Consider the following 14022-nt stretch of genomic DNA (forward strand, 5'->3'; position numbering starts at 1 on the left):
GCAATGCAGGAGACTCAGGTTCAATCCCTGGGTCGGGAAGATCCCCTAGAGAAGGAAGTACTCTTGCCTGGAAAATTCCATAGATGGAGGATCCTGGCAGGCTACAGTCCATGGGGTCTCAAAGAGTCAGACACAACTAAGTGACTTCACTCTCTCACCAGAAATGATTTGAAGTTGTTGATAGAGATTATAGCTAACTCATTTTTTAATGTTGAAGTTGGGGTAATAAAACAGAGTATGATTTCATATATAAAAATGAATGTCCTATTGCAGTCATATAGGAGGGTCGCAGATCTATAGATTATATGCAGTTGGGAAGCACAGATCGTACAAAATGTTAATATATTTCAAGTCCAGAAACAAGAAGTTGATATCTAATCACAAAATCCTGCACTGATCATCAAAAATCAGCTTCAATCAAGTAATAATGCTTGTGCTATCTGTAGAAACCCTTTAGGTGTTTCCATGGCCAAGAGCTTTACAGTAAGCTCACAGCATGCTGCTGCTCTGAAAGAGAGGCAGATTCAGGCCACGTCATGGCACACAGACTCCTGTGCTCTGCTGTCCATTCATGTTTACGTCTCTTAAAGAAAGCAAGACAGGCATGAAGTAAAAATGAGAAAGAAAAAAAATACTATTAATTCCTTTGTACATGCTAGAAGAGACCACAAATTCGACCCTAGGTTTTAGGAAGTAAGAAAACTACAGTTAGTAAATGGAAATCTAGAGTGTTTGTAGGTAAAAAGGATCAGATGTCAGAAGATGAGAGCAAAAGTTGTTCCTTGGAACATCATTAAGAATAAAGAACCAAAAGATAATTTACATTATCCTCAGAAATATCCTTAAAATAATACAGCAGAGGATTCAATAGTGTTTTCATTCTAAAGTAAGATTCTTCCATAGAGGCCAGTGATATTTCACCAAAACGCAGTTCAAAAAGAGCACTGCCCAAGGGTGCCCAGTGGATACCATCCAAGTCTACAGCTCCCTGGTGGTTTATTCCAAGGGGAAATTTCGAGCAGGGCTACTCCAAGTCATCCCAGATAAACAGAAACCGAGGGTAAGCATTTAGAAAGTATTACATCAAGACAGTGCTGTGACAAATTCATTGTAGTCTGTACAGTGTTAGTCCATAGGAGATTGGAAAATGTTTTTTAATGAAAAAAACAATGATCATTCACCACAGGTAGTTTTGAAAGCACTGCTTAGAGTACCTAATAATGAATGAACCTCATATCCTTCAGGAAACTCTGGGGGTTTCTTTGAAGCTGTTTTTTTAAGGCATTGAAGGTTAGGGCCCTCAAGTTATGTGCCCTAGAATTGCATGGATCTCTTCTGATGCCCATGAAAGGAACCCTATGTGTCATGGTCATATAAACTTTGCACATGGGAACTGTGCAAAGGAGCTGTGAGGAGGCCACTGCACCTGCCCACAGAGAGGGTGCAAAAGAGCCCCTGCACCCAGGCGGGGAGCCTCCCTAGCAAGTAACCTGGGTTTGTTCCACAGCCTGATAGTCATTTCAGACTAGAAAACTTTTATATCAGGTGCAACTGAACACCACCGTAGCCATTAGAAAAAGGTCAGTGTGCATAACGTATCAAACTTTGAGCAACACAACTTCCTGTCGTAGTAGTAGTTACAAACACTAACCTAGGTCAGTAACTGAGGTGATGTGCTTTAGCTATGAAGTTAGAATTAGAAGCACGGCTTTTTCTAACAGACATAGACTTTGGCTTTAGAATAATTGTTCTGCAGTCTTTTTTATAGCAGCAGTAAAATAATTGGGTGATTCCCATAATAGTAATGGTAACTAGCACCTGCTGGATGCTCAACTGCATTAAGTCATGCAGCTCTCACAGTAACCCTGGGAGGTAGATGCTACTGTTTCCTCCTTTTTTACTGGTGAGAAAATGGAGTTTCAGAGAACTTAGCTTGTCCCCAGTCACTCAGCTGGGACACAGCAAAGCTGGGCTCTGTGACACAGCCCTCCTGACTCCAAAGCCACTGCCATCCCCACTGTGCTCTGTAAAGACAGAAATAATCAATACTACAGATGCTTATTTTCCTAGTCAGCAAGGGAACAATCATGTAGTTCATCTAAAAAGGTCATCAAATAAAGATGCAAAGACATATCCCTTGTTTTACACCCACTGGAAATTTTTATCCAATGCATTTTGAGTATTGAATCACATTTCAGGCATCTCATTGGAAAGATATTGATAAAACTGGAGAAACTCAGAGGTGAGTTAACAAGCGGGTAAGAGTTCTGAAGAACACATCCCATGAGGAATGTGTGAAAGACCTGGACACATTTAACCTGCATGAGGGAAATTGAAGGATTCTTGGAATAGCTCTTCATCACATCGAAAGTCTGACTTGTGGAGGAAGTGTTAGACCAGCTCCATGAGGCATCAGAAACAAACATAACAGGGAAGGCCAACTTTGACTTAGTACTGACCCTCTGTCTCATTGCTTTTCTAAAGAGTCATTAACATTTCTTGAGAGCACACTGAGTTTTGCTATATCATCTGTTATAACCAGAACAATCCAGTGAGGATGTATCTACATTTATTTATGCACCAAAACACTGAGGCTTGGACAGGTTAAGAAAATAGACATAGTATGTGCCAGAGCGAGAATCTGAACTTAGATCCTGGTCCTCAGCAAAGCCAGACTAGAATGCCTTCCTCCGATCTGTCCAGTGGCAATAACCTCCTTTTAATAAAAGAGGTTAAGCAGAGATGAGCCGGTGCCAAGGATGATATGAAATGAACCCTTCATTGAGAAGGAGGCTGTACTAGAGGGCTTTATTAGATTCCTTCCAACTCTGATTTGATTATGCAGACACATTTGAGAAAATATAATGCACTTGTTTTAATCTTTACAACATTGAAATTCCAAGACTAGCAGGTCCTACGCTTTCTTGCTGCTTTCCTTTTAATCATTAAAAAGAAAGGGGGAGATAAAGAGCTTTATTTTGCTCCTGAGTAGATAAGCAGCATCACCACACTTCATCATTGTACAGTTGGCCACTCATTCATCTGGCGGAGGCTTACAGAGCAGCTCTGTGACCTGCACGCAGCAGGTGTGGGAGTAAACAGCACTGAGACCCGGATCTCCCTGAGCCCAGGCACCGGTAACTTTTAGACTATACATTCATGAACTAGAACATGTTCAAACTAAAGTAAAAAAAAAAAAAAAAAATTGGGTTGTATGAAAATATTCCATTAAACTCAAAAATTTCTGTCAGAGTACCCATAGTGACCCAGAAGAACACCTTGTACCCTGGAAGGTCTTGGGGAGTGACGTAACTGAGGCCTCTGCAAGCAGGAAGCTTCTTTTTTCTTCCTTACATTTCACAAAGATGTTGTGTTTGTGCAGCAGACGTATACTCTGTTTTAATACTTAAATGTTCTAAGTTACTGTAACCACTGTCACTGAAACTGAAACTCCAAGATGCTTTTGATACCAAGAGGCTTGGTGGTAAAGAATTCACCTGCCAGTGCAGGAGGCACGAAAGACACAGGCTTGCTTCCCACATCGGGAAGACCCCCTGCAGGAAGAAATGGCAATCCACTCCAGTGTTCGTGCCTGGAGAATCCCATGGACGGAGGAATCAGGCAGGCTACAGTCCATGTGGTTGCAAAGAGCTGGACGCAACTGAGCACACAGCGAACACTGCCTTATCTATCTAGAAGTACATACATCCCTGGTAGCTCAGCTGGTAAAGAATCTGTGTGCAATGCAGGAGACCCTGGCTCAACTCCTGGGTGGAGAGGTTCCCCTGGAGAAGGGATAGGCTAGTAGTATTGGGCTTCTCTGGTGGCTCAGACGGTAAAGAATCCGCCTGCAATGCAGGAGACCCGGGTTCGATCCCTGGGTTGGGAAGATCCCCTGGAGAAGGGAATGGCTACCCACTCCAGTATTCTGGCCTGGAGAATCCCATGGACAGAGGAGCCTGGTGGGCTACAGTCCATGGAGTCACAAATTGTCAGACACGACTGAGCAACTAAGCACACACATACATCCCAGCTTAATAAGCCAAGGCTTGTAACAATCCTTGTATTTAAACTTTTCTTCCCCACTGAAAAAGGTCTTTTCAAGGAAACCTATGAATATAGGGAGGATAGATACTCATATGACTCATACAGTCAAGGATAGATGTCCACAGTTATTAAGTCTTATGGGAGATTTTGCTTCCTTTTGTCTAATATTAATTTCTCCTATAGATGGTTAAGTAGAGTAAAATACAGAGAATTACATAGTTTAGTGACACAGGACAAGAAAAAAATTACTTGAAAGAGTGAGATATAATTTTTGGGTATCTGAGAAAGATTTGAACTTTTAAAAGTGAACAAAACTGTTACACGCACCTGAAGAGAAGATTCTCTTACTGGTCAGCACATAGTTCAGACTAACATTTTATTGGTGCTTGACATTTATGTAGGTTTTCAACTTAAAAATGATGATTCTAAATAAAATTGTATCACAAGCACACATGGTAACCCCCTTTTTAAATTGATCCTGCTTGTTTTAGGGAAAATGTGAATAATGTGAAAATTTACAAATGTAACTTTTTGTTGTTGTTTAGGAGAGAAGCCATATGAATGCCCAAACTGCAAGAAACGTTTTTCCCATTCTGGTTCCTACAGCTCACACATAAGCAGTAAGAAATGTATCAGCCTGATGCCTGTGAACGGGCGGCCAAGAACAGGGCTCAAGACCTCGCAATGCTCCTCACCCTCGCTCTCGGCCTCTCCAGGCAGCCCCACGCGACCACAGGTGCGGCAGAAGACAGAGAACAAGCCCCTGCAAGAGCAACTTCCCGTAAACCAGATCAAAACCGAACCTGTGGATTATGAGTTCAAACCCATAGTGGTTGCTTCAGGAATCAACTGTTCAGCCCCTCTACAGAACGGGGTTTTCAGTGGTGGTGGCCCCTTACAGGCAACCAGTTCTCCTCAGGGTGTGGTGCAGGCTGTCGTTCTGCCAACGGTGGGTTTGGTGTCCCCCATCAGTATCAATTTAAGTGATATTCAGAATGTACTTAAAGTGGCGGTAGATGGTAATGTCATCAGGCAAGTTTTGGAGAATAATCAAGCCAATCTTGCATCCAAAGAACAAGAAACAATCAATGCTTCATCCATCCAGCAAGGCGGCCATTCTGTTATTTCAGCCATCAGTCTTCCTCTGGTTGATCAAGATGGAACAACCAAAATCATCATTAACTACAGTCTTGAACAACCTAGCCAACTTCAAGTTGTTCCTCAGAATTTAAAAAAAGAAACCCCAGTCCCCACCAACAATTGCAAAAGTGAAAAGTTACCAGAAGATCTTACTGTCAAGTCTGAGAAGGACAAAAGCTTTGAAGGGGGAGGGAATGACAGCACTTGCCTCCTGTGTGACGACTGTCCCGGGGACATCAATGCACTTCCGGAGCTAAAGCACTATGACCTGAAGCAGCCCGCCCAGCCCCCTCGGCCCCCCACCCCAGAAGCTGCCAAGCCCGAGGCCTCCGCTCCATCGGGGTCCGGAGATGGCAGTTTGTCTCCCAGTCAGCCACCTTTAAAGAACCTCTTGTCTCTTCTGAAAGCATATTACGCTTTGAACGCACAGCCAAGTGCAGAAGAGCTCTCAAAAATTGCCGATTCCGTGAACCTACCACTGGATGTAGTGAAAAAGTGGTTTGAAAAGATGCAAGCGGGACAGATCTCAGTGCAGTCTTCTGAACCATCTTCCCCGGAACCAGGCAAAGCCAACACCCCTGCCAAGAGCGACGGTCAGCCTCAGGCTGCAGATGCAGATGAAACCCAGGACAGCACAGGGAACCGCCAGAGCCCTCTGAAGAGAGCTAGCTCTCCCGTCTTACCAGGGGGCTTGGCCGTCAATGGTTCCGGAAGCAGCGCCTCCTCCCCTTCTCCCCTGAACCTCTCTTCCTCCAGAAGCGCACAGGGTTACTCGTACCCGACAGAAGGGGCGCAGGAAGAGCCGCAGGTCGAACCTCTTGATCTTTCACTACCAAAGCAGCAGGGCGAGTTATTGGAAAGGCCAACTATCACTAGTGTTTACCAGAACAGTGTTTATTCTGTCCAGGAAGAACCCTTGAACTTGTCTTGTGCAAAAAAGGAGCCACAAAAGGACAGCTGTGTTACAGACTCAGAACCAGTTGTAAATGTAATCCCACCAAGTGCCAACCCCATAAATATTGCTATACCTACCGTCACTGCCCAGTTACCCACGATCGTGGCCATCGCTGACCAGAACAGCGTTCCGTGCTTGCGAGCACTGGCTGCCAACAAGCAGACCATCCTGATCCCCCAGGTCGCCTACACATACTCGACTGCAGTCAGCCCGGCGGTCCAGGAAACACCCTTGAAGGTGATCCAGCCCAATGGAAATCAGGTAAAAAAGGAAAAGAACCACTCCCAGCCCCAATCCATTGATCAAATGCTAGTTTGATTTATTTTAGTGAATTTCTCTAATAAAAACCAGGCATGAGAGAGCCAAGCAGCTTGTTAAACTGTCACGTTTGAAAGGAAATAGCTGACTGTGTGCCTTAGCTGCGGTGGTATCTTGGCTTTTGTTGTTTACTGATCCAGAGTGTAGTTTTCAACTGCAGTTTTAAGTGTTATTTTGCAGAAAAGAGGGTCGATGGGTCTCAGCTATAAGATTGACTGTTTGAAACTAGAGATGGAAGAGGAAAGTATAATTCAAATACTCATTAATCAGACTTCTGTTTTATAGTTAAGGTCCCAGAATTCATCATAGTTTCTGCCTTGATTATGATCATCAGTAAATGAAAATTTGTTCACAGATGTTTTACACCAGGCTAACTTAGCTCTCACTTTTTGTGTTAACCTGTTTATAAAAGGCTTTAATGAAGCAAACAAAAGTATATAAAGAATTCACCTAATGAGTTTACTGATGATTTTATAAGCTGTAAGCCAGTGTTCAATCATAATAATACATGAGGAAATACAGTTGTGAATCTGTGTGTGTATTTTCCTCTGTAACACTCTCCAAGTCCATGACAGTTACGATAAAGCTATTTTGCATGAATGCTGTGTGTCTCACTGTCCAGGCTTTTTCTGTGTCACTGACCTTGATGTCTCCATTTTTTCCATCAATTTCTGATTGAATCAAATGAATACTAGAGATAAATTTAATCTTTTTCCCAAATACTTACTATAAGAAGATGCGACTAAAATAATATCCTGTTCACATATGTTACTTTTGTCTCCTTAAATATTGCTACCAGTGGGGCTTCCTGTAATTGTGGTAACCTTGAGAAAGTTTTCACATGGCTAAATTTTTCATGAAATCTAAATTTTAACTGTATAAAACACTCTTCACACCTTTGAAGAATAAACTGGGAAATTTCAGTTAATGAGATCCAGTAACATGAAGAGAGTCTCTTTAACACCATTGGCAGCTTACAAGTGACAGAAAAACGTCTGTCAGCACTTCGCACCCCTTGTTGTTGTTTAGTCACTCAGCTTAGTTGTATCTGACTCTTGGCGACCCCATGGACTATATAGCCCGCCAGGCTCCCCTGTGCATGGAATTTCCCAGGCAAAAATACTGGAGAGGTTTGACATCTCCTCCAGAGAATCTTCCTGCATCAGGGATTGAACCCACATCTCCTGCACTGGCAGGCAGATTCTTTACCACTGAGCCACCAGGGAAGTCCTCTCCTGCCTTACAAAGCTGTAAGAAATTGTGGGAAACCTCTAAACTTGTGGAAAATGTGTGAGGTTAGGATGGCAGTCTTCAGGAAAGACACAGGATCCTAGGAGCCCAATCCCACTGCAGGCTCCCTGCAGAATTCTTCCACCTACAGGAGACCCTGCTGCCAGTTTTCTCCCTAACCCTCACCCAAAACTCTGAAGATTCACCATCAAGCAAGGATTCTTGTTTAAAAACACAGACCTGCCTGCATTGTTTTTTCATCTTGCTTCTTAGAAAAGTGATAGAACAAACCTCCCTCTTTACAAGGAGACAATGAAGTTTAGTTCACAAAATTCTAAGGTTCTGGAAGATACAATTTAAAGACCACTTTTAAGAAAGAGAGTCTTAATTTTCACTTAGTAAAACCCAGAAGGTAAGTGATGTAGTTAGAAATTCACGACTGGACTGTGTGCAACTGGTAAGCTGAAACGTTCAGCAGACTTCTCGTAAGGTAATGACCCATAGGCAGCTAAAGTGTCCTCTGCAGCGTCCTCTCGTTCAGTGCCTGCCGACCCTGGGCTGCTTTTGCTGTGGTGACTGCACTGCCCGCTCACCTGCACCCTCCCTTGGAGCCTGCTGTGGTCAGGTTGTTGAAAGCAGAAATCAAAGTGGTTCCTTCAGCTCTGCTTTTATTTATGTCTGTCGTTTATCCTGTAATCTTAAATGAACTTTTCCTACTTCCTTTTCTCCTCTAGGATGAAAGGCAAGACACTAGCTCAGAAGGAGTATCCAACGTAGAGGATCAGAACGACTCCGATTCCACGCCCCCCAAAAAGAAAATGCGGAAGACAGAAAACGGAATGTATGCTTGTGATTTGTGTGATAAGATATTCCAAAAGAGTAGCTCCCTGTTGAGACATAAATATGAACACACAGGTATGTATGTTAAGGAAGCTGCCAGTTTTGCAGAGTTGAATTGATGGCTATTTCCATAACCGGAAGTGCCCCAAGGCCTAGCAGCTCCATGCCGTTGTATTTCATAGCTGTGCCCTTATTTTCAGGTAAAAGACCCCACGAGTGTGGCATCTGCAAAAAGGCGTTTAAACACAAGCATCACCTGATCGAGCACATGCGCCTGCACTCCGGGGAGAAGCCCTACCAGTGCGACAAGTGCGGGAAGCGCTTCTCCCACTCGGGCTCCTACTCCCAGCACATGAACCACCGCTACTCCTACTGCAAGAGGGAGGCCGAGGAGCGGGAGCCCCCGGAGCCGGGGGCCGCAGGCCCAGGGGTCCCGCCCGAGCAGCACGCGGGGCAGGGCGACTCGGACGAGAGGGAGAGCTCGACGCGGGAGGAGGATGAAGACAGCGAAAAGGAGGAGGAAGAGGAGGAGGAGGAGCGGGAGCTGGAGGAGCTGGAGGAGGAGAAGGGAAGTGGAGCGGCGCGAGGGGCGGAGGAGGTGGAGGAGGAGGTGGAGGACGGGGAGGAGGAGATGGACGACGAGGAGGACGAGGACGAGGAGGCGGAGGATGAGGGGGAGAGAGCAGAAACGGAAGGTGTGGGGCAGGGGGCGGGGGCTGGAAGCCAAGCCCATAGCTTAGAACACAAAGTCAGTGAGGGCAGCGAGCAGGTGTCTGAAGAGAAAACAAATGAAGCCTAATAGTTTTTCTAGAAAAGAAAGAAAATTCTAATTGGTAATGAAGTTTTGTTCTATATTATACATGCTTTTCATGGAAACACAGTAACCTGTATACTGTGATTTCTGTTCACTACTGTGTAAAGTAAAAATTAAAAAAAACACAAAATCGAAAAAAAAAAAAAAAACCACACAAAAATAATCCAGGTGTGCCTGAACCTCAGACCTAGTAATTTTTCATGCATTTTTCAAAGTTAGGAACAAGTTTGTAACATGAAGCAGATTAGAAAACTTAATGACTCAGAAAGCAGAGATTTAACAGGTTAAAGAAAGCTGATTGATTAGATGAGCACCTGACATTGTTTCATTTTATCAGTATTAATTAGCACTCTTACGTTAGTTTATTCTTAAGCTGTACAATTGGGAGAAATTTTATAATTTTTTATTGGTAAACATATGCTAAATCCGCTTCAGTATTTTATTATGTTTTTTAAAATGTGAGAACTTCTGCACTACAGAATTCCCTTCACGGAGAAGTATAATGCAGTTCAAAACCGTGCTAACTACCTTTTCTAAATTCAACCTAGAAGGTAGTCATTTCTAATATTTAGATGTCACAGTAGAGCGTATTCTCATTTAAAGTGTATTGTTAGCCTTAAGAAAGCAGCCGCTAGAAGAGCTGAAGTTTCTTACTCATGTGGTTTAAAATGGAGTTGACGAGATTGCCGTTGAGTTCTGATTGCAGGGACTAACAGTGTTGATACTGGTGAGACAGCAGAGACGTCAGAATCAGTGTTCGTAATTGTGTTTGCGTACGTGGTACACAAATATGAAGGATGTGATATGAAGCTTTGTATCTCCTCTGGCCTTAAGCAAGACCTGTGTGCTGTAAGTGCCATTTATCAGTATTTTCAAGGCTCTGACCAGCCTCCGTTCATGCGTGGCCTACAATAACTAGCATTTGTTGATTTGTTTCTTGTATCAAAATTCCAAAATAAAACTTAAAAACCACTGACTCTGTCAGAGAAGCCAAACACTGGGACATTTCACCCTTTAATTCCTCAGTATTCATTTTGCGTTAATTGACTTTCAGAATTTCTCTACTGAAACGAAAGGGAAATTTTCTAATCTGCTTTATCCATGTACTTGCATTTCAAACATGGACCTGCCATTGTTATTTGGCTCATAACTGTTTCCAAATGTTAGTTATTATGGACCCAGTTTATTAACAACATTAGCTGATTTTTACCTATCAGTATTATTTTATTTCTTTTAGTTTATAGATCTGTGCAACATTTTTGTACTGTATGTCTTCAAACTTGGCAGTATTAATACCCTTCTTACTGACATATGTACTTTTAGTTTTAGAAAACTTTTATATTTATGTGTCTTATTTTTATATTTCTTTATTTATTACACAGTGTAGTGTATAATACTGTAGTTTGTATTAATACAATAATATATTTTAGTATGAAAATTTGGAAAGTTGATAAGATTTAAAGTAGAGATGCAATTGGTTCTCTTGCATTGAGATTTGATTTAACAGTGTTATGTTAACATTTATACTTGCCTTGGACTGTAGAACAGAATTTAAATGGGAATGTATTAGTTTTACAACTGCAATCAAGTCATTTTACCTTTACCCAGTTTTTAATATAAAACTCTTAAATTTTGAAATTCACTGTGTGACTAATAGCATGATGCTCTGCGGTTTTATTAAGAGATTAGTCTAACCATAAAACTCTCATTTCCTTAGGAAGCCAAATTAGGATAACCTCATGTAAACAGTGTTGGGAACAATGTTTAACATTTTGTGCCAATTTGTTCCTGTATTCATGTATGTAAGTTACAAATCTGACTCTTCATTTTTAAGTTCCTTGTTACACCATGGTCATTTTCTAGTTTTTTACCAGACTCCCCATCTCACAATAAAATGCATCAACAAGCCTGACTTGCTGTCCTTCTTTTGATCATTGTCAAGATTTTCTCTGGAAAACTCTGTAAAGTGGGTATACAGTCATCCTGCTCTGGGTGTATCTTGGGCTGAGTTTGGGTAAACTCAGTGGTTTAGACATTCCCCACTAAGTCAGGGATTTTCCTGCAGCTGGTGTTTCTGGGAATGTCAGAGGTGACAATGAATGGCCAACTGAGAGCTTGCGTCCTCGTCCAGAAGCTTTTACCCCTGACTCTGGATCCGTGACCTCTTACCCTGGGGGAGCTGGGTTTCACAGTCTTTCCTCTGCACTCCCACAGCTTTTGCCTTCCTCACCTCAGCCCTTACACTGTCACTCACGCCCCTCCCACCAGGACCAGGATCCTCTGGACCACCTGCCAGGTCACTCTCCTGCCCCAGTGCCCAGCACAAGTCCATGCGTCCTGTGTGCTGAATGATAATACAATTTGCATGTTAAAAGAGCTCAGCTATGTCTTTACTACTCTTTTGCTTCTGTATATGTTAAATGATTTCAGCAATTTGGTAATGTCCTTATTCAGGTCCTATTAAACACTAGATATAATAGACAAATAGTAAACTCTGCCTGTCCGCCTGCCTTTCTGTTCTGATTTGTGAGTTTATTTCTAGGTGTCTTCCTTGTGCTTAACCTCATGGGACATGACACATGTGTTCAAGGCCCCTGGGAGGAGTGCCGGCACCCATCCTAACAAATTCCACGAGGACCCCCTTCCCTTCTGATGGCCTCACATTCCCAGCGTGACGCCTCACTTCTGTCAATGAAAAACCTCCCCAATAAGCACAGTAGAGGTTTAGGAAACAAGAATAAGTAACCGTTCTTAGGACACATTCATACTATAATCACTCTAACAGGAAGCTCAAAGAAGTCCGTGCTCGATTTATACAGGTATAAATAGCTAATGAAGGAATTCTAGATTCATCAGAGGAGTTCTGAAGATGAAAACGCATCAGCATTTCCCATCACTCCCCCAAATCCAGTAACAGTGTGTCACTGACCTGGGCCACATGCACAGATTCCTTGCTGCTGTTGTCAAAGCTGATTTCGCAGAAGCCTCACAAGACAGAAACACCATGTGCCCATGAGCACACACATATTAAGGAGCAGAATAACATATCTGGCACGAAGAGCCATGCTGTTCACCAGCCTGCATCACATCTCAGGTGAGAACAGCCCACACTATCTACATCTAAACTTAAGCCTGGCTGTAAGTAATACGAGCAGATGTCAGCAAGACTGATACACATTTCATAACATGGAGAAAAAGAGAAGGGCAAAGACTCTTTTCAAATCTATGTGTAAGCTTAAAATTAGCCATGAAAACATGAAAATGCAAACTTAGACTTCTGAAGATCAATGGGAGGATATACTAGAACAACTATAATATGGACTTCGAACCTTAAAAAAAATAAAACATAAATTTCTCTGTTCTGGTGAACAAATAGTCCACTCAACAAATCACATTTTTTCTCAACAACACATGGGACATTCATGAAGAGAAACCATATTATGAGCCATGAAACAACCTTCAAATTCAAAAGAGTTAAAAACAAAGTGGTTTTCTCTGACTACAAAATAAACTAGAAATCAGTAACAGAAATACGTCTGGAAAATCCCCTCCCCCTGCCCTGCAAAACTATCTGAAACTATGTTAACACGTTTCTCGGTAAACATTGACAATAAAAAGAACTAAGTAAAAATGAAAATCCAACATCAGAAGTTGCAGTAACCAGTAAAAGCAGTGCATATAAGAAAATTCATAATATTAAATGCTTGTATTAGAAAAGAAGGCATAAGTTTCCCCCTTTAGAAATTAGAAGAATAAAATTAAATCCAAGCCAAGCAGAAAAGCAGTAACAGAAGTCAATGGCACAGAAAACAAAAGCAGTGGGTACACCAATGAAATCAGAACCTGATTCTTTGAAAAAATTAATTGATAAACCTTAGCCAGATAGGTCAAGACGACAAATCATCAAGAATAAGAAAAGATACTCTTGAAAATTGTACAGGGTAAAAGGATGAAAAGGAAGTATTGTGAACTTTAAGCCAATGAACCTGGGAGCTTTGATGAAAATGACACAACCAAAACTCACTATAATTAGAAATAGATAACCTGATTAGTCCAAGCACAAAGAAACTGCTAGTTAAAACCCTTCCCATAGGACTTCCCTGGTAGTCCAATGGTTAAGAATCCACCTGCCAATGCAGGGGATGTGGGTTCAACCCCTGGTCCAGGAGGATCCCACATGCACCAAGCCCGTGTGCCCCAAGCTCTAGAGCCTGTGCTCTACAGTAAGAGAAGCCACTGCAGTGAGAAGGTGACACATCACAACTAGAGAGCAGCTCCCACTTGCCACAACCAGAGAAAGCCCATGCACAGCAACAAAGACCCAGTGCAGCCATAAATAAACAGAACTTTAAAAAATCTTCCCACAAAGAAGACTCCAGGACCAGATGGCTTCACCAGTGAATTCTACCAAGAAGTTATTGTACAAATTCCACACAAGCTTGTCCAGAAAATAAAACATATATCCTGCCTTAGTCTGTGGACCCAGCATTAACCTGATAGGAAAATCAGACAATGACATAACAATAAGTAGAAACTTCACATTAATATTTCTCTGAATGTAGATGCAAAAATCCTTGACAAAGTATTTGGAAATCATTTTGAGTAGTGTATCAAAAGGAAAATACTTTATGACCAAGTGGAATTTTATCCCAGGACTGCAAGGTGGTTTGGCATTCAG

At 42.2% G+C, this 14022-nt stretch overlaps 1 protein-coding gene across 6 annotated transcripts in view; it reads left to right on the top strand.

The window, feature by feature from the left end:
* The window catches only part of ZEB1 (zinc finger E-box binding homeobox 1), a 198817-nt gene extending 187561 nt beyond the window's left edge, over window positions 1-11256 (top strand). For all 6 annotated transcript variants that reach the window (XM_040248040.1, XM_040248042.1, XM_040248041.1 and 3 more), the window contains 3 exons: window positions 4593-6403; window positions 8425-8605; window positions 8731-11256. In XM_040248040.1, the coding sequence (XP_040103974.1) occupies window positions 4593-6403; window positions 8425-8605; window positions 8731-9329 (2591 nt within the window). In that variant the 3' untranslated portion in view covers window positions 9330-11256. The remainder of the gene's footprint in view (window positions 1-4592; window positions 6404-8424; window positions 8606-8730) is intronic.
* The last annotated feature ends 2766 nt before the right edge of the window (window positions 11257-14022 follow it).

This window comes from Oryx dammah, unplaced genomic scaffold (genome assembly GCF_014754425.2).
Source record: "Oryx dammah isolate SB20612 unplaced genomic scaffold, SCBI_Odam_1.1 HiC_scaffold_10, whole genome shotgun sequence".
In the NCBI taxonomy this organism is placed as follows: Eukaryota; Metazoa; Chordata; class Mammalia; order Artiodactyla; family Bovidae; genus Oryx; species Oryx dammah.